The sequence below is a fragment of the Amia ocellicauda genome, chromosome 3, assembly GCF_036373705.1.
Source record: "Amia ocellicauda isolate fAmiCal2 chromosome 3, fAmiCal2.hap1, whole genome shotgun sequence".
Lineage (NCBI taxonomy): Eukaryota > Metazoa > Chordata > Actinopteri > Amiiformes > Amiidae > Amia > Amia ocellicauda.
In genome coordinates, this window is record NC_089852.1 from 3,754,078 (window position 1) to 3,774,199 (window position 20,122).

Consider the following 20,122-nt stretch of genomic DNA (forward strand, 5'->3'; position numbering starts at 1 on the left):
GGGGATCGGGGGAGAGACGGAGGGAGGGAGGGAGGGAGGGAGGGGGATCGGGGGAGAGACGGAGGGAGGGAGGGGGATTGGGAGAGAGACGGACAGACGGAGGGAGGGAGGGGGATCGGGGGAGAGACGGAGGGAGGGAGGGAGGGAGGGAGGGGGATCGGGGGAGAGACGGAGGGAGGGAGGGAGGGAGGGGGATCGGGGGAGAGACGGAGGGGGATCGGGAGAGAGATGGACAGACGGAGGGAGGGGGATCGGGAGAGAGATGGAGGGAGGGAGGGGGATTGGGAGAGAGATGGACAGACGGAGGGAGGGAGGGGGATCGGGAGAGAGACGGAGGGAGGGAGGGGGATCGGGAGAGAGATGGACAGACGGAGGGAGGGAGGGAGGGGGATCGGGAGAGAGACGGACAGACGGAGGGAGGGGGATCGGGAGAGAGACGGACAGACGGAGGGAGGGGGATTGGGAGAGAGACGGACAGACGGAGGGAGGGGGATTGGGAGAGAGACGGACAGACGGAGGGAGGGAGGGGGATCGGGGGAGAGACGGAGGGAGGGAGGGAGGGGGATCGGGGGAGAGACGGAGGGAGGGAGGGGGATCGGGAGAGAGATGGACAGACGGAGGGAGGGGGATCGGGAGAGAGACGGAGGGAGGGAGGGGGATTGGGAGAGAGACGGACAGACGGAGGAAGGGAGGGGGATCGGGAGAGAGATGGACAGACGGAGGGAGGGAGGGAGGGAGGGGGATCGGGAGAGAGACGGACAGACGGAGGGAGGGGGATCGGGAGAGAGACGGACAGACGGAAAGAGGGGGAGCGGGAGAGAGACAGACGGAGACAGACAGACAGACGGAGGGAAGGGGAGAGGGAGCGGGGGAGAGACAGACAGACAGGGAGGGGGAGTGGGAGACAGACAGACGGAGGTAGGGGGAGTGGGAGAGACAGACAGACGGAGGGAGGGGGAGTGGGAGAGACGGAGGGAGGAGGAGTGGGAGAGAGAGACGGAGGGAGGGGGAGTGGGAGAGAGACAGACGGAGGGAGGAGGAGTGGGAGAGAGAGACAGACGGAGGGAGGGGGAGTGGGAGAGAGACAGACGGAGGGAGGAGGAGTGGGAGAGAGACGGAGGGAGGAGGAGTGGGAGAGAGAGAGAGACAGACGGAGGGAGGGGGAGTGGGAGAGAGACAGACGGAGGGAGGAGGAGTGGGAGAGAGAGACAGACGGAGGGAGGGGGAGGGGGAGAGATGGAGGGAGGGGGAGGGGGAGGGGGAGCGGGAGAAACAGACGGAGGGAGGGGGAGCGGGAGAGAGACGGAGGGAGGGGGAGTGGGAGAGAGAGAGAGAGACGGAGGAAGGTGGAGTGGGAGAGAGAGAGACGGAGGAAGGGGGAGTGGGAGAGACAGAGAGACGGTGGGAGGGGGAGCAGGGGAGAGACAGACTGACGGAGGCAGCGGGAGAGAGACGGGGAGAGGGCGAGATGGACGGACAGACAGGCATTTGTGTCCCTTAAATCTTGAACCGCCCCCTTCAGTTAAAATTTGGAAAGACCACCAGTTTCATGTGTTCCTAAAAATATCTGGTTATAGTTTGCTATCAGACGTGGATCATATAGAACACTTCCCTTGGTGTTCTGGTTAGAATTGGACAGATCCAGATACATGCTTGGGAGGGCTGTTCAAGTTAATTCCGATACAGCGAAAATACAGACAGTTTCACTTACGATGCAGAGGACGGACTGGGCTGTAACGTCTGAAGAGTTGTTGCGTATTGACGGCAACATCTGTTTTTAATGGGCTGTTTTGAATTGCAGAGTTTGCAGTGAGGATAGCCAGCGCACAGGGGTAAGCACCACCATCCACGCTCGGCACAAAGCCAGCAACGAAGGTAAAGCTGCCCAAACCGTTCCATATCATTTCTCCTCACGTAGTCAGGACAAGTAGACTTCTATTTGTATTTATTAAGGTATACAGATAACTCCCACCTTCAGCATGACTCATACAAGAGCAGCATTTCATTTCTCTGGTATATGTTCATATTCAACTTTGACTAGATGGCTTTAATTTGGCGATGGGGGGGGAAGTGTGGCTTCTGCATTAAATTAAACTTGCTGACAATGCTGATCACTCCGGGGTTTTTATATTCCCTACACACACAGTCCGTGTTTCACTTCCAGGGTTGAAACTCAAACTCCAGCAGCACTGTGGTGGCTTGTGGTACGTTTCTCTGCCACCTGCTGGCAGCTCATGCCTTTTCACCTCTTTCTGTGGATGAGGTTTTCCAAAGTGGAAACATACTGTAACGCTGTGCTATTAATAGATGTGTTCGCAGTGGCCTCTGTATGTTCTGATCCCAGATGGGCAAAGAACGAGAGGTTGAAATAAATAACTGCAGCTTATGGTTCATTTCGACGGACCTGATGAGGTGTTTCCTTTATGGGCCGTTTTTATATGGTTCTAATAGCTTGGGAGGGGGACACGAGCAGACCAGTCTGTTTAACACAAAACCGTTTCAATTACAACTTCCATTTCAGTACAACAATCTGTTAGAACATTTCACCTTAATTAACAGGTCACCAGGGCAATAAATTATTACTTTTATGTTGCGTTCCACAAAGCACTGTTGAGTTGTGATGTCAGCTTGGCAGTGCGGTACAGAAACTACTTTCTGCACTGGGATGAATATGAGCCTTTGTGTTACGCTGTTTACTGCATATTTCTGCCTTCTGCTATACTGCTCTCTACCGGCCCCAGAGGGGAGAGGCATCGAGATTAATCTGGATAGGACATTGCAGGGCTGTCAATGAGGCGTTCAAGGGCTGTGTAACCAGAACATATCACAGTGTGGATCATACTTAGGAAATATGATACTAGTATGGGAATAACTACTGGCTGTGCATTATTACATAGGAGTGCAACTAAAGAGTGCAGTTCAGCTCATTGGCTGTGGGGGAAACTGAAAAAAAAATTAACTCCGATTGACCAAGTAATCAGACCAGTGATGTTACCGAGAATTTATGGTAGAATACAACCCCGAGGAACAGAGTTTGACATGATACCTTAGATGAGGGGTTCCCAACCTTGGTCCCGGAGGACCCCCTAACCTGTGGGTTTGTGTTCCCACCGATCCCTCAATTACTTAATTGAACCCTTCATTTAACTTAATTACCTTACATTTCACTTTTTAAATTGTGTAACTGATAAAAAGTTGGTTCTTTAATAAGTTCCTTATACAATTGTACTGAACCCCATTTAAAATAATGAAAAGTAAGTAATTAAGTAATTAAGAGCTCGGTTGGAACAAAAACCAGAAGGGCAGGGGGTTAATTGATACCTTGAACACGGAGACATTTTGCCTAATTAAGACCCACAATTGGTTCAATTAAGCAGTTAACGATCTGGATAGAACAAAAGCCTGTAGACCCTGCGGCTCTCCGGGACCAGGGTCAGCCACCCCTGCATTACTGGATACTTCATATACTGTTACCAACAGATTTATGGACACTAGCAAAGGATGCAATGCTGAAAAGATAGAATATACAAAATAAAACTACTATTGCCAGGTAATACTGTTTTATTAGGTTAAGTATTTTACATTCCAAAATAATAAAAACATTCATAATTTTAATACTTATGATTAAAAAATTTAAAATAAATTCCTAAAATCACTTATAGTGATTAGCTTAAACAAAATACTTGAACTCAAATAAACATGTGCAATAAATCAAATAAACTTGTGATTAAGGGCAATACTGCCAAATAAAACCATTAAACAAATAAACAATATAGTCAAATACATTTAAATTAACTGAAAATGCATCAGATAAATCATAAAACAAATAAAACCATAAAATCAAAAACAAAACAGTCTGATGCATTTATAATTAAAAACCAAACGGCCAATGTATTTGACAAAAGAAAAAAGGAAAAAAAACAGAACAAAACAAGTGCCTTTAAAATCAACTAATTCTTTAAAAACAATTATTGCCAGGTAATACAATGAGATATAGGCCTGACCTCGGATAGAGCTGAAGCTCTGGGAGATTTTTCATGCCACGTCAGGAAGAGGGTTTTAGAAGCAGAGGTTCCCCCGGCTCATGGTGCAGGTTTAGTGTTAGGAGAGAAAAAGGAGAGAGGTGGACATTGTTTTCGAACAGGATGTCCAAGTGTTTCAAAACGTTTCATGGATATTTTGTTTGTACAAAAACTTTCAATTTTCCAGCCAATGTTTGACTCCCTGAAGATACAGAATTAAACAATTGATCTTAAATTATATCTCCATACACTTGTGTGTGTACATTGATCAGCCATAACATTATGAGTCAGTGGGTGGGATATATTAGGCAGCAAGTGAACATTTTGTCCTCAAAGTTGATGTGTTAGAAGCAGGAAAAATGGGCAGCATAAGGATCTGAGCGACTTTGACAAGGGCCACATTGTGATGGCTAGATGACTGGGTCAGAGCATCTCCAAAACTGCAGCTCTTGTGGGCTGTTCCCGGTCTGCAGTGGTCAGTACCGATCAAAAGTGTCCAAGGAAGGAAAAGCGGTGAACCGGCGACAGGGTCATGGGCGGCCAAGGCTCATTGATGCACGTGGGGAGTGAAAGCTGGCCCGTGTGGTCCGACGACATACTGTAGCTCAAATTGCTGAAAAAGTGAATGCTGGTTCTGATAGAAAGGTGTCAGAACACACAGTGCGTCGCAGTTTGTTGCGTATGGGGCTGCGTAGCCGCAGACCAGTCAGGGTGCCCATGCTGACCCCTGTCCACTGCTGAAAGTGCCTACAATGGGCACGTGAGCATCAGAACTGGACCATGGAGCAATGGAGGAAGGTGACCTGGTCTGATGAATCACGAGGTCAAGGTGTTGACTTGGCCTCCAAATTCCCCAGATCTCAATCCAATCGAGCATCTGTGGGATGTGCTGGACAAACAAGTCCGATCCACGGAGGCCCCACCTCGCAACTTACAGGACTCAAAGGATCTGCTGCTAACGTCTTGTTGCCAGATACCACAGCACACCTTCAGAGGTCTAGTGGAGTCCACGCCTCGACGGGTCAGGGCTGTTTTGGAGGCAAAAGAGGGACCTACACAATATTAGGCAGGTGGTCATAATGTTATGGCTGATCGGTGTATATTAGTCCAAAAACCATGTGTAGACTTATTTAAGTTATTCTTGGATAAACAGGATCGTCCATGTAATATTTAGTAAAACCTCAGCCAGGGGCACAGGCTTGGTGCAATACTGCGACTCTACTGCTGCTACTAAAGGTAATAACAGATATATGGACTCGGGAGCCAGGTGAATTAATCTTCCGATGATAAAGTCCAGTGTAATACTTATCCTTCATCTCTGGATGTGTGCAGTGGATTACACAAGCGGACGAAGCCCTGCTCTGGGCTGCTGTGCTCACTGTACTCTGGTGAGTTGAAGGTCTGATGGGGTCTTTTGCACAAAGCGGGGGCACACCCACACCAGTTTTTTGCCCCCTCCAACACTTTTTTTTTGTTCTGTATGACACTTTTTGATCGTTTAAAATCTGTTGATTGCACATGACACTGTTTAATGCTCTATGGCATTTTTTGCTCCTGTAACAGTATTTTTGTCCCCATATATATTTTTTTAAAGCGGAGTATGATACCACTCATTGTCAGTTTTTACCTTATTGAGCATTTATTTTGTATATTAAATGAATTATGAGGGCTTAATTAGTCTGGGGTCTGTTTCCCCATCAGTTGTAGAAGGAATACTGGTTTTATAATACTGAAGTGTTATATACAGTATAGTGTCATATATGTACATATACCTGCTTATATACTACTGCTATCTACTTACTGTCACATACAATGACTCATGCATAATACTCCAAAACCTACACTAACCTACAACCTATCATTTGTAGTAACCTGCATACCACCACACAATAATAGTAAATAATATATTGTACAATGCGTATCCCTCGTGTAAAATGAAATGTGATTTTGACTGAATTAATTGTGCTGCTCCATTTGGTCATTTTGATATTGTGTTATACGCTCTCCTGCGCTGATTCTTAGTATTTGCACTCTCGGAGTTTTCCTTGTTAAATGATTATACATTTGCTACTGAGTAGAAAATGGACAATGCAATGACTTTAAATGAAACACGGAGCTGTCATATGAAGCACACTCCAGGAGATGCAGCGGTGCTTCTTTCCACCGTGAGATGATTTTTTATTACTCAGTTTTTCTGTGACTAAAGCATCTCCAAACAGTATGTATTGCCTAAAAACACCTGTTTCGATTATAGTACACCAACAGAAAGCACTGAATGGATATTAGTACAGTCAAAGACACTTAAAACATCATCATTTAGAGGGAAATATAGTTTTGCATTCACATTTCCTTTGAGGCACTTCTGGTCCAGACGTGCAGAGCGGTCTGCTCCCACAGCCGGGCCTGCAGCTCCTCCCAGCACAGCCGCTGCGATTAAAATATGGATCTGAGCTGCAGCTTCACAATGGAGAAAGACGGGAGATCTGCACATGTGAATCACTTCCACTAGTGTTTATGAGGACCGCGCATCTGATTTGAAAGCCATGCAGTCTTGCAAGCTGACGTAACGACATCACAATGGCAGGATTCATTTTCTTGCGCTTTATGAAAGTCTCAATACTGTACTGTCACCAGGGGGCATGCCTGCCATAACGCACTTCAGGAAACGGCATTAGTTCAACATTTTTTTCAAGAGTGCAATTCAAATGCAACTGGAGTTTTTTTTTTTTTTTTTTGGGGGGGGGGTCGTCGCCTTGTGTCCCATGTCATCTGAGCAACATTGAAGCGGCGAGCTATTTTGAGGGATTTCTGGTTGCAATTTTGTTGCAGCAGGAGGCTTTTGCAGAGCCCGTCTCTCCGGCGTTGTTGTGAATTGATCTAACATGGCGACTGTACCAGTTTATTGCATCTGTAGATTACCTTACGACGTGACCCGCTTTATGATCGAGTGCGATGCCTGCAAGGACTGGTTTCACGGCAGGTAAAGAAACACCTCCGAGTGGCGGTTGTGGTTCATTTTTGGGGGGGTTTGCATGCTTTTTTGGAGGCCGATTTGGGGCTTTTTTGCCGCTGGTTTGTGCATTAGATCTCTATTGCCAGAAGAGCGAGGCCGCTCGGAGAAGAAGGCGGAGTTATATTTTTAGGTTGTGACATTTTTGGGTGAAGAGCACAAAAACATGTTGACAACGGGCTCGTTTGCGTTGAAATGTGGGCTCTTTGCGGGCATTTTGACGGGTATTTGACGCGTTTGCTTTTGTCGGAGCCTCACACATTATTTCCATGTCGTCGCTACTGTAAAACGCACAATGTTTCAAAGCAGTCGGACCAGCCTTCATGTGGGGGACTTGGTATTATAATTCCCCCCCCGTAGTAGTTTACTGTATCTGCTTTTATTTTTGCATGTGCACGTTTGAGTTCTAGTGTTTTTTGCGTGGCCATGTTTGACAGTCATTTGAAATGGGACAATGTGTTTGCCAGCTGTTAGAGACTCCAGCGGTGCCGCCAGACATCGCGCGAAATGCCCCCTTTGAAACAGATACAAGTATCCGAAAATGTAACGACCAATCTACCCGCATCAAATCCAATATGCAACAGAAAATCTACAGATATATCAATGTAAGGAAAACTAATCTGCTCTTCCGTAGAAATGTCTTACACTACCCTCACCCTCTGTGTCTCTGTTTCAAATCAAACCCCGTGGGTATCCCACTAATCTTATATTATAAGTCTCATGATGTGTAAACGCTGGGCACGAGTAGAAGAAGAGTAACAGTGTCGGTGTGTGTGAAACAGTGTAGTAAGTGACTGAGCTGCTACTCCATTCCCGGCTGCGGCTCGCTGGCTCTGGGATATTTACGCGCGTTTATCATTAACCCTTTAGTGCTGCTCCTGTACAGTAACCAATACGGTCATTTATTGATGACAAAAGTCGAGAGAAGCAGTGAAAACTAAGGGCAGCTCTGGATCTATTAGCCCTTCGTGCTGCCGGGTCGTTTTTCTTTGTATTTTGCTCATGACATCCGAGAGGACGTATAGAAAGGGCTGAGACTGAGCAATGGCATGTGTGCGCACAGGGCATGCACACATCTTTGTTCTTTCCAGGAGACGCTGTCGGCTTTGCAAACGAGCTGTTTTCTGCACATTTCCCCATCATCCCGGGGTTACAGGGCGCTTTTAACGGGGGGCGACTGGTATGGTGGGATTGCTGTACAATACAACAGCCCCCATCCGTGCGATCTGTGCTTTACTGTGCGCCCTACATGCATGCGATCATGGCTGCACGGACAGAGCTGCTGTGGTCAAACGAGCAATTTGCACCATGATTGCATTAACCCTCTCTCTCTCTCTCTGTGTGCATCGTGTGTTTGTAAAGGTAATTTATCGGCATACATACAGTTAGTTTTCCAATACCGTATGACACGATTGATTAATTTCCAATATAAAGTCAATATGTGCTCTTTGCTTTTATTCGTTTATACCCACGGACACGTTGCTGTGCTTAAACAGTTTTTGTGTGCAAGAATGAATACTGTAATTAAAGTAAAGCGACGCATATCATCGCTCGACTCCCGCCACCTTTTTATTATCCGAAACTAAAAGACAATTATCATCGGAGACTATCTTAGTCATGCATGCACGGGTATATATTGCTCTGCTTATTTGTGGTGTTTATGTAAAGAGTGCGTTTATTAAAATGATAAAAAAAAAAAGTTATCAATAGTTGTTCAAGTCATTTATAATAAAATTGTTACATTATATCTAAAGGCCATCCAGAGGTTTTCAAAGCAACTATGGAGTTAAGTCTACAGGAGTCTTTAAACTGACTTTCCCTCACTACAAAAGTTACTCATCTTGAGTAACTAGACGTTGAATCCTTGAATCAGTAAAATGTAAGGACAGCTTTACCTGATAACCAGCAGCAGTGATACATCCCCAAAACCGGCGCCCCTTCTCCCAAGCAGCCTGATTGATAAAACTGTCAGGCCCAGTAAACTCTGGTCTCATTAACATGAAATGGGAATCAAAGATAGATAAGTGCCAAATACTGTCTTGTAATTCTGGATTACGACCGGGCTCTGATTCATAGGTAATGTGTCCGGCAGCGGCGGCGTCCTGTGTGATCTGAAGGTAGGCCTAAGGTTAAACACATTCCTTTTTTATTAAACTGTAAAGGATATGAATGGAAATTGACGCTGGGATGGGAATCTGTGGCTCTTGCCGTCTAAGATGTTCAAAAAGGAAAAGGACCTGCTGTCCTGGTACATGTTCACTTACAGCTTCAGCTAAGACTGGACTGACACCATGGTGGGGCACTCAAAACTACAGCCTATGGGAAATCACAAAAACGAGGCACTAGATCCAGTCACAACTGTCACCCCCCTGCCGACCAGAAGATCCCAGCATGACTCTGAGGTTTAGGGTTGGGGATTTGTAATTGGCCAGGTGGGTGAAGTTTCGACGAATGTGCCTTTAGTACGCTTTGTAATGCTGAGCAGGGTAACAAGGAAAAAATATGTAATCAGGGTCGTGCTTGACAGCCAGGGCGTTGCATGGATTATAGCAAACGAGCTAGTGCTATTGTAGCAGCTGGGTAAAGATTTCCTATAGCGCACACACAAGCCCTGTCTAATCACATAATCCCTCTGACGGAGAGATATGTACAGGTTTTTTGACTCCAGGTGAAGTGGAAATGAACGTCGTATATTTTGTCTTGGTTTATGTACTTCAGAGTCCCTGTGGGTCTTTTTGGACTTGGGGCTCTTTGAGATTTAGTTGTCGAGAGCAGATTTGCTGGAGCACAATAGGTGTGATGGTTTTCCCAGCGCAGCCCCAGACTGCAGGCCTGCCTGAATCGCAGCCGTACATTCCCATATTCAGAGCGCTGGGGAATCCCATCTCGTCACGGCTTTGTCTCCATCTCCAGTCTTCGTGTTTTCTCACCCTGCTGCGATCACACTGAGATAATAAGCTTGGAAATGTGGGTGGGTCTAAATGTTGCTGTTATCATTATGATGATGATAATGATGATTATTATTGAAGCCAGTATCTCCTGCAGCAATACTACAAATTACAATGAACATTTCTTCTGTTGTTTATATGCATGATTGTGTGCTGCATGCAGGTGTTAATTCGTAAAGCTATTTTTCTCATCCGGACTGTGGTAAGCCATTCCACGGTACACAACAACTGAGGGAAATTAAAACATTAGTGATATTTCCCCCCCCCTAACTCTGCTCCAACTAATTGCTTTAAATTGTTTTTATTTTGTGTTACATATTTGTCTGAACAACAATATTGCTTTAGATTTCTGGTTCAGTAATGAACTGGTCATTGATATTGTATGTGAAAAGCAGTCTGTGGCCCATCTTTAAGTCAGCTGAGGTCATGTTTAGGTGTTGGCTGTCGCTAGTAAGAGGGAAACAAATGGGCAATATTTAAACAGTTTTTTATTAGTCTCTGCATTTAAGTCTACAGCAGAAGACAAATGAATGAGTTGTTAAGTGCAGAAAGCTTGTGATAAATTCATTAGTGTGTAAGATTCAGATAGCATTAAAATATGGAATTCATACTAAGGGCAGGATTACATAAAAACTGACCAAGCCGCTAATACAAAAGCACAAGCCTATACTCCACAGTGGTTACATTTAGGAGTAGTAGAAAACAGCATCTTGCAAAATCTGAAGCCGTCATCGAGTCCAGTTGTGCAGTTTTCTATCAGCGGGTGGGTCAAAGTTTTTGATTTTAATCCTGGCCTAAGAATCAGATCGAAAAAACGTCTTATGCCTGTTGGGGACTGTTCAAATCACAGATGAAATAGCTTTTTAGGAGCTGTTCCACTGTGATCCAGTTCACTTCTTTGTTACAACCGACCTCTTAATAATGTAACAGATTTAATTATCAATCAGTTTAATAATTAATAAACTGGCTGTGCTAAAGTCCTGCAGTGGAGTAGAAGGGGGTGTCTCTCTGGTTTAGTCACCACAGTGTCGTGTCCCCTGAAGGGCTCAGTTATTCATATTAGGCCGACCGCATGTCCTCCTTCCCCTTTGAACTGCCACTGCCTCGTACTTCATCATCTGAGACTTAAGATAATCTTTACTGTTACACTCTTCAGGCAGACGTTCTGCTGTTCAATAATTGATGACAAAGAGCTAATAGAACTCAGATCAGATTAGCAAACGTTTTGCCTCCTGGCTAATTAGGTGCTGACCTTAAATGGGAAATGTATATTCGGTATATCCAGAGTGTCAGGCTCGGGGTTTTAGAAGGTCACTTTTTCATCTACGGTTTTTAAGGATATGTAAAGAAATATGTTACATACTTTAATATGTGCAGATACACACACACTTGCACTAATTATTTTCACATCGGTGTGTTTTTCATTTGCATTATCTGTCTGTTCCAATGACTGAAATTGCTGTGTCTTTTGATACGATGGACACAGATATAAATCTTTCAACATCTTGTCTTAAACTGTTAGGCTTTAGTAAATATTTTTTTTAAAGTAGCATAATTTTCAGATAAAACAATCTGTATAAAATGGCCGTAGTGTATTGGCTACAGACAGTATCCATAAAAAAACATCCAATACAAATGTGTATTTACCCTGCTCTGGTTTGTACAGTTTTTATACAAGGTTTTTATTTACATAATGGAGAGTCTTGTGCACAGATCTGCTTTACTCCACCAGCAATAACACTCTGTGCTATTGAAATATTTCTCATCACTTTCATACCAGAGGTTTCTCATCTCCAGTTGCGTGTTTCGGTTTCCTTTTTTACAATTCAGCATTGTTTCATTGATCAAATCAAATGTAAACACATGAAAACCAGCAAGGTGGTTTCATGTGTTTACATTTCATGTGATCATTGAAACAGTGCTGAATTGTGAAAATTTTCTTTATTGCTCAGGCACAACATGTTTTTGCCCCTTTGTTTTTTAATTCAAATTTGTCTGGAAGCTACCTGCCTTTATTTTGTAGCGTTGTGACTTATTCCAGACAGTTAACTAGGAGGTCATGTCTGTGTACAACACTGAATACGATACATAGCCATAATGCATCTTAAAACATACTTTATATACATTTTTTTACCTGTCAAAAGAAAAGAAAATGTCAAGGCTGTAGTACAAGCAACATCTAATTAACTTGAAGAGCTTAATAATACACTTGCTTGTTCATTCAATTTATCCTAGAATAATTAACAAAATAATTGCATTGGTAATAAAAATAAACCTTTCAGATCCCATATTTTCCTTCAAAAGGTTTGGGTGAATTGTACAAGATGCTCTCCTATACAAACACATTGCCTACACTTGAAAAGGAAAAAAAATATAAATAATGTAATTGAATCTTTTTACACAGAATCATTTGACTGGTTTCTGCTCAGTGTCTTTACTCTCTCTGTGGCGAATGAGGTGTTTTTCTTTGTGTTCGCAATTAACAGAAGCGACGTGACTGTACTGTAGTGCCCGGCTGTTTGTCTTTCATGGCTCCCCTGTGTCCTTTCGAGTGGCCCTCTCTGCTCCTGAAGGGGCCGCTGGTCGACCAGGTCTCTAAACGATCAGTCACGTCACTCAACACCTCTGAGCGCATGATCATTCAGGCCAATAACGGAATCAATTAACCGGTTAGCAGAACAAGAAACCAGAGACCGCGTGACTCAATAGGACCAGAGCTGGCCGGCCTTCGTTTAGACACTCCGCTCAGATTACATTTTCCTGCAGGACAAAACTGAAACTCGTACTTGACAGGATCCCGACTAGTAGTAGATCTGCACGCTTCTGTGTGGAAAATAATATATAATAATAATGCTGCTAGAGTGCGCTCCTTCTTTTCAACTTTGCTTTCTTACAGTCGCAGAAGGGGTGGGAAAAAGGGTTTTGGAGACTTTAGAGATTTATCTGTGAGTGTTGGTTTATTTTAAGGTATTTCTGAAAAGTGGACAGTTGTCATGTAAATATCACAATTCTGTAAACTTTAACCCTTTATCAGGAAATGTAGCAGATCACATCCAACCTATAAACCAGAAGTATCAAACTAATTCTGTGGGGAAATGTATAACTTGTATTGTAAGAGAAGTGCCAGAGAACCAGTGATGTGAAGATTTACCAATCTGTCATTTTGGTTAACATGGGAGGGGTATTTGTGTCCCAGAACCCTAGCATTTGTGATTTATTTAATCTCCGTTCAACTGTTGTGATTCAAAATGTATCATCCAGCTTTTTATTGGTTCACACTATTTGGCTTTCGCTTGTTGTTGTCATATTCACTCAAGCATTGATCTCGTTTTCATTTCACCTGATCACAGCTGAGCGCTTTCCTGTGTTTGTTTGTTTGTTCGTTCGTGCAAATTGGCTGCTCACTGGTGCTCGTTTAATCAGTTAATTTATTTTACAGTTCTGCCACAGATGTGTTCTGACCTTGTCTAATATAAATCTTTATGTAGCACGATTAATTAGGATTGGGCATTGCAATTATGACAGGTTTTAATGACCAGTCTGTTAAATATGACACATTAGGCCGCCGTTCTCTCGGTGCAGGTGGGAGACTCTGCCGTACATTGTGCAAAATAATTAATCTCGATGTTTGGATACTGAAACGAAGCCACATTATTTTAACTGTAATTGCTTGTCAGTTATTTTTAAGGACATTATCTTGAGATGCACCATATATTTGACTGATTACCTTATAAACACTGTGTCTGTGTCAGGAGTAATCGGTGCCACATGAACACGACAAAGACTCCCATCCCACAGTTTATTCCCATCATAAAAACATACCTGCATTGATTACAGTACTTCAGCAGCTGTGTATACTTTATCAATTAAATATTTCTGAGAGAGGTTCAGTAATTTGTTCCACGTTTTGGGTCCACTTTACAGATGTTGAAATTTGATTACTAGTATCGGTGAATTGGATTGGTCTTCAGTGTTACAGGTACTGGAAGTGTTTTTTAAAAGAGTAAATAAACATTTGAATTAGGTGTGTTTTCTTGATGAATTAAATTTGCTTCTAATGCACAATCGTATTAATGTATTTAGTATATAATACCTCTTTTACTTTTACCTTAAAACAGGGACAGATCAAGACCAAAACAGAATTTAACACCTAAAAATAGCAGCTAGGTTACTGAAGGTGTGATTCTACTTTTGCTAATTGGATTCATGTTGTTTCTCTTGTTGTGGTGTGTAGTGTTACTTTTTGACTATACGTAACTGTTCTTGATGATCTGCAGGTTACTAGAGATTACAGACAGACTGTTAGCCGGGCAGGATGCAAAGTTTCGGATGTGAAAGTGTAAACAAAACCACATTTGCCTGCTGATGGGGTCAGGTAAAACTGCACCGAAGATGTAAATTAAAAAGTAAAGGCTGACATAATCCAGGTCTGTCTCTATTACCCAGGTGGTTTTATTATTTGGAAAACGTCTATAAAATTTTGAAAATGAAACCACAGTACGGCTGTAAAAGCAAGTGGCGGTCTGGTATAGACAGTGAATAAAGTTAATATGAATGGACTTAATACGAATGAGTGTGGAGTACACCACCGTAATTATCAAGGTGCTTTCTCAGAAGTAAATCAGAAAGAAATTATATTAAAAAATGGAGCCTTGTTGTCCTTCATCTTTTGGTACAACTGTATTGAGATCAATATTTCCTCGGCCGAGGCTTCGAATTATTCCTCTTTTCTATGAGAATGCTTTGCTAGTCTGTAAATAAAATAATAACAAATCCTAATAATAACCACAAGAGAAGTAGATGGCTAGAGCAGATGTCACAAAGAATCCTCCACCGCCAAGTACATTTTCTGTTGGGCTTTCTTGTTGTTGTTTTTTTTGAAGTCGTCACAAGTTGAGATCATTGATCATTAGAAATGAACAGAATAAACTGTCGTGTCCTGATTGCCGCCAGGAACGAAAAGCTATTCTTGACCATTCTGTCCTTGTTTGAACCTTTGACAGTATTATTGCTGTGTTGTGAACAGAAGCTGTGAAATAATGTGAAAGTATTTTCCAGTATGGGCATCAGTTGATTACGGATCGGCAGTGAATGTGAATGAGGTTGTCTGTAGAAGCTCGTGTTTGATGTCACACTTCTGTAAGCATTTAAGGAAGACATGGAAACTGCTGTTCAAAGATTCTGTACTTAAGAAGCTATAAAGTAATATTACACAATGCTGAGCAAATTAATTAGCTTTATCCAAGCTAAAAGTAAATAGTTAGCAATGCAGCTGATTTATCACACAGCCCTGCAGCCAATTCCAGCTGTAGCAAGTCTTTGGTGTATCAATCCGAATCAAAGCAAACAAGCCTTAAAAAAAAGGACCATTTTAGGTTTGAAATTATTAACACTCTCCCTCAGCTGGGGAAAGTCATATCATGTGCTTTGCTGATGCATTTTGTTACATTTTTACTTTCCTCCTACTCGGGCATCCACTGAGACGTGAGGCAAATACACAAGATCTTAATCTGAAGCCTACATTTCTTTCTGTGTCAGATCAGCATTACTTATACATTTTCCCACATAGCACTGTGATTATATACAGAATGTACACATCAAAGTGAGGATTGTATCAGGCCCGACTCAAATAAAACAGGCTTTCTAAAGAACAAGACTCAGAAATACTTAGGATGTAATTAAACATGTAGCAATTTGTAACACTACATTTTGATTAAAGTCTGTACAAGAAGTGGAATAGAGAATTGTATTATCTGACTCGTGTCATTTAGTACAAATTATGTACAGATTTTGCATGCAAATCACTGAGACCTACAGCACTCCCAGCCAGCGCAGGCCCTTTATCTCGTGTTTCCGTTTCACTGTCACATTGATTGTCAACGCAAAACTGTGTGTAGTCAAGTGCATAAAATGATTACTCTGCATGTTATTAATGAGCAGAATCCGTAATGTGAAGAACTACAGGTGTTTGATTAAATTAAAGTACTGCTCTGTGTGTACTGGAAGAAATAATATGTATGCAATCATTTATTTTTGGAAAGTCGTTTAAGCTTATGTGCTGAATAAATATATATTGTAGGAAAGGTTTAGCCTACTTAATAACACATTGCCTCTGTGAAGCATACGACTAGGGTGTCACATCTCTATTTTGGCTTCTGAAAATCTGTTGTGCTTAATTTGAAAGGCAGAAGAACATAGTTGTGCTAACGTTTAATGGTTCATTTGAAAGCAATCTCAATGAAAATGTCAGATCTCCCATTTTAAAAGTACCAAGCCTGGATCTGTGTATTTAGCCATGCTAAGCTGCTAGTATTTTATTTTTAAATCCAATTCAAATGTATCGAGTCATGAGAAGATCTGAATGCTGCCATCTGCTACTAACACAGCGGTGCTTATTCCAGTCGTCGTGTTAGAGCCCATTTTATTGGAATAGAAATAAAACTTTGATGGGATACAACTTTTTCTTTCCTATTCCTGAGAAACAGATAGCCCCTATCTTGGAACACAGAGATGGTCATTAGGATGTAGAAACTAGGCAGAAATGCTGCTGACGCTGGTGTTTGTTCCAGGTAATTAAGCCTGGCGCTGATTGTGCTGAGTAATATCAATTAAGATTTCAAGGTTATAAATGTCGGACTTGACTGCAATCTATGTACAGTTGTGTTGGGAATTTAATTCACGGGACTGGATGTCTGATAATGAAGGATTTATCCGCGTAATAAGCCGTGGCTTCGGGTCTTAATTGGAGGGAACACTTGTAATAAACCTTGATAAAATCACAGTACTTTAAAACCCATCTTGTTCAGTTTTAACCTGACTACACATTCGGTTATTAATTTAATTTCTTGCAATGATATTGAATTCAATGGAATACAAACAGGCAGCTGTGGTTTAGGTACTAATGCAGTTAATATCACGTGAAGGAGAAACACAATGCAAGCAGAGTTTGCAGGGTTATAATACAACATGACTATGCAGAGAAACAAGACAAAAGTAGACTAAGCACAATCTGAAAGCAAGCAGCAGCACAAAGGGTTCAGCAGAATGTGTTGGTAGTCTGACCTTCGGGTGGTGGGCGGTGACAGCAGTTTGCCGGTTACAAGGCAGAGAGGTGGGATGTGTAGGAGCCCTCGAATAGCTGAGGTTTTGGGAGATGTTTAACAAGCACACAATGATGGAGTCCATCAATGGAGAAGACATCGGCGGCTTATATGGGTTTTGAATGGGCTCCATGAATTGGCTCAGTATTGCGCCCTCCACGCTTCTGATTAACCATACTAGCTGATAAGATCTAGTCTAGACCCGGACTGTTGACTCCTGTTGACTGTTGAAGTCCAGTTCTCAGGTATTAAATAATCACTAGATAAGTGTAGACACAATCATATTTAGCACTTTTAGGACAGTTTAAAGCTCCCTAATAGGGTTTAAATGCATGATATCGTCATAGCCTTGGAGGTGGCAGATTCTCGTGGGAGTGTGCTTAGAGATTGAGTGAAAGGAGAGGCAGGCGTAAGCAGGGGATTTCATGAGAGATGGAGAGAGGGAGTGCAGGCTGCAGGAGAAGGAGGAATAAAGGCAAGGCAAAGGAGATGGAGGAATGGACACAGTAGGTAAGGGCATGGCGGGGGGAGGGAGAAGAGCCATCTCATTTGTGCATTTAATCATCTATATGACATGATTTGCTTTCCTCATATTCAAAGCTTTACATGTTCCCCCAAGAGCATCTTATCTCGGATGCGTATTCATTTTGGTTAAAACGAGTGCTTCTGTCTTGATGAATACATTGTGGTTATTTTCCCACTACTGCTGAAGACCAGACAATTATCTCTTCAAAGGTTTCTTTAACCCAGCGATCCCCCTTCAGTACGTGTAAAATGCAACACTGACCTTGCACAGGCTGCTGCTGCCCTATGAAAATACAATTAGACGCTACTACTGTCTCATTCAAAGATGTGCGAAACATAACATTATCTGTAGGAGGTCTGAAGTGCTGTGTGTGAGACAGTGGTGCCAGACAGGGACACACTACTGTAAGACAAGCAAAGGGACGTATGGTTTGGTTTTGCAGACTGCAGTGTGTACCACTCACAGTGTTAGACCCAGCTCAGTGTATTGTTTTCCTAACACAGAAATAGTCGTAATACTGGTCTGGAGTAAACCTAGAATTTCTGGGAACACCCAGTAGCGTCCGTCTCTTTTGGGATTTACAGTCTTTGCACAAGGAACTGCCCTGAACTGCAGGAATTTGTTTTTGCTAGCTGGGTTATTCATGGGTTGAGCTGCAGCAGAAAAACCTGCCTTATACACTGCATTATACAGTGAAAAAAGGCAGAGCAGGACCTGGCTTTTGCACCAGTTAATGTAGCGAATACAAAACCGGCATAAAAGGCTTTCAGTGCTGAAGGGCTGTAGGGTCTTTTGTTTAACCAGATTCTGTAGGGAAAAAAAGCTGTGTCTTTCAGTTATAGAAGGGATTCACTGCAGTCTATTTTGCAATAACAAGTGTAAATAATGCTATGCAGGTTTATACAGTAGTCTGTTTTCCAAAAGGCATCTATCAACTTTCCTTTGTGTCAAAACAATAAGAACACTAAACAGGATTTTATTTCCTCACAATGACTTTATATATACATCATTGTCTGAATTATGCAATGTGCTCAGAGCCTATCGGGCGAAAGACAGAGTTTCCCTCAGTGACACAAGAAGGTGTGTAACCCAGATATTTCCTCCACAGTTCAAGATGAAAGGGAACGCCGTGTGTTTTTTTGCGAGAGGCAGGTGTTGTCAGGGACACCTGGCCGTGTCTCGGTGAACGGGGTGTTGTGGTTTGTATTCTTGATGAGGCAATGTGGGGTATAAACAGACCAGAGAGGCGTTTCCGCCGAGTTACTGCTAACAGCGAGTTTTGTCATCGCTCTGGCTGTTGAGAATATACACCATCTGAAGAATTAGCTAAATTAGCTCCATCTGGTTTTCATACTGTACACGACATTTTTCCCATAAATTAAATATTTTGGTGTCATCATACTTCATTAGCCATTCTGTGACCAATCTAAAAAAAAAAAAAAAAGTGTGTCCTCTGATATGGTCTGGCATTAGGTTGACTGGATACTTTAATTAAAGCATAGATGCGGAAGGATGAGAGGATTGTGCTCAGATGTCTGGGAAGAGTGCTGAGTCCTCTGTTTTGCAACCGGCCAAACCACTGCGTAGTTTCAGCTCAAACGCACACGATCGTGGTGAACTGCAGGTCAGATCCCTGAGTGTCTCTGTTTCTGTCCCTTTCACAGCTGTGTCGATGTGGAGGAAGATGAAGCGCCGGATATTGACATCTACCACTGTCCGAACTGTGAGAAAACCCACGGCAAATCCACGTGTAAGTACAACGTCCAGTGTATGTTTTTATATTGTATTTCTGAAGGAAGTGATTTTCTGAATCGTCTGACACAGCATTACATTTTTATATTTCACAAGTATTAGCTGCACAATATGTTCGCTTGATAGATTATTTTGTGACACCTAAGGCCTCCTTTCAGTTGAGGTTGTGATAATCGTTTCTCGCTGTGCTGAGTTGGGAGTCTGGCGCTACAGCGGCCGCTGCTTTACTCAACGCTGGCTTCACAGGGAACAGCGGGAGACCGGCCGTGCTGGGCCGCCGCAGTGCGATCTGTAACAGTGGAGGAAGATTACATGGAAAGAAAGTCTATAATATACATTTAGCAGAAAAACATGTGCTCTAATATGCCGTGGAGGGAATAAGCTGTAAGAAACTGGAGAAAATAAAGCTTCTAAGGCAGTGATGCGGAGTTCAAACCGCTGGGCAGCGTCCTACATCACATAGGACAACGTCCTGGAAGCAGTTCAGGCCGGCGCTGACGGGGAGATCCATGTCTATTTAAACAACAAGTGGGGAATGGTGATTAAGGGATTGCTTTTTCGATCTCTGTGTAGATGATGATGTGTCCTTTAGTCAACAGTAAGGTGTTTTTTTTTTAGCAGTTACTTATTTTGTTAAAGTACTCTTGACCTCAAGATATATATATATATCTATATATAGCCACCGAGTAATTGTATAAAAAAATGAATGATAAATTGGTGGGTGTAACTGTAAAAGAGTTAAACCATCAATACTGCAAAACGAT

General features: G+C 42.8%; 1 protein-coding gene across 3 annotated transcripts in view; it reads left to right on the top strand.

The window, feature by feature from the left end:
• The first annotated feature begins 6,456 nt into the window (after nt 1-6,456).
• phf2 (PHD finger protein 2) overlaps nt 6,457-20,122 on the top strand; it is a 40,492-nt gene continuing 26,826 nt past the window's right edge. For 2 of the 3 annotated variants that reach the window (XM_066697772.1, XM_066697773.1), the window contains exons 1-2: nt 6,457-7,002; nt 19,271-19,356. In XM_066697772.1, the coding sequence (XP_066553869.1) occupies nt 6,905-7,002; nt 19,271-19,356 (184 nt within the window). In that variant the 5' untranslated portion in view covers nt 6,457-6,904. The remainder of the gene's footprint in view (nt 7,003-19,270; nt 19,357-20,122) is intronic. The other variant, XM_066697771.1, reaches the window with a different exon arrangement.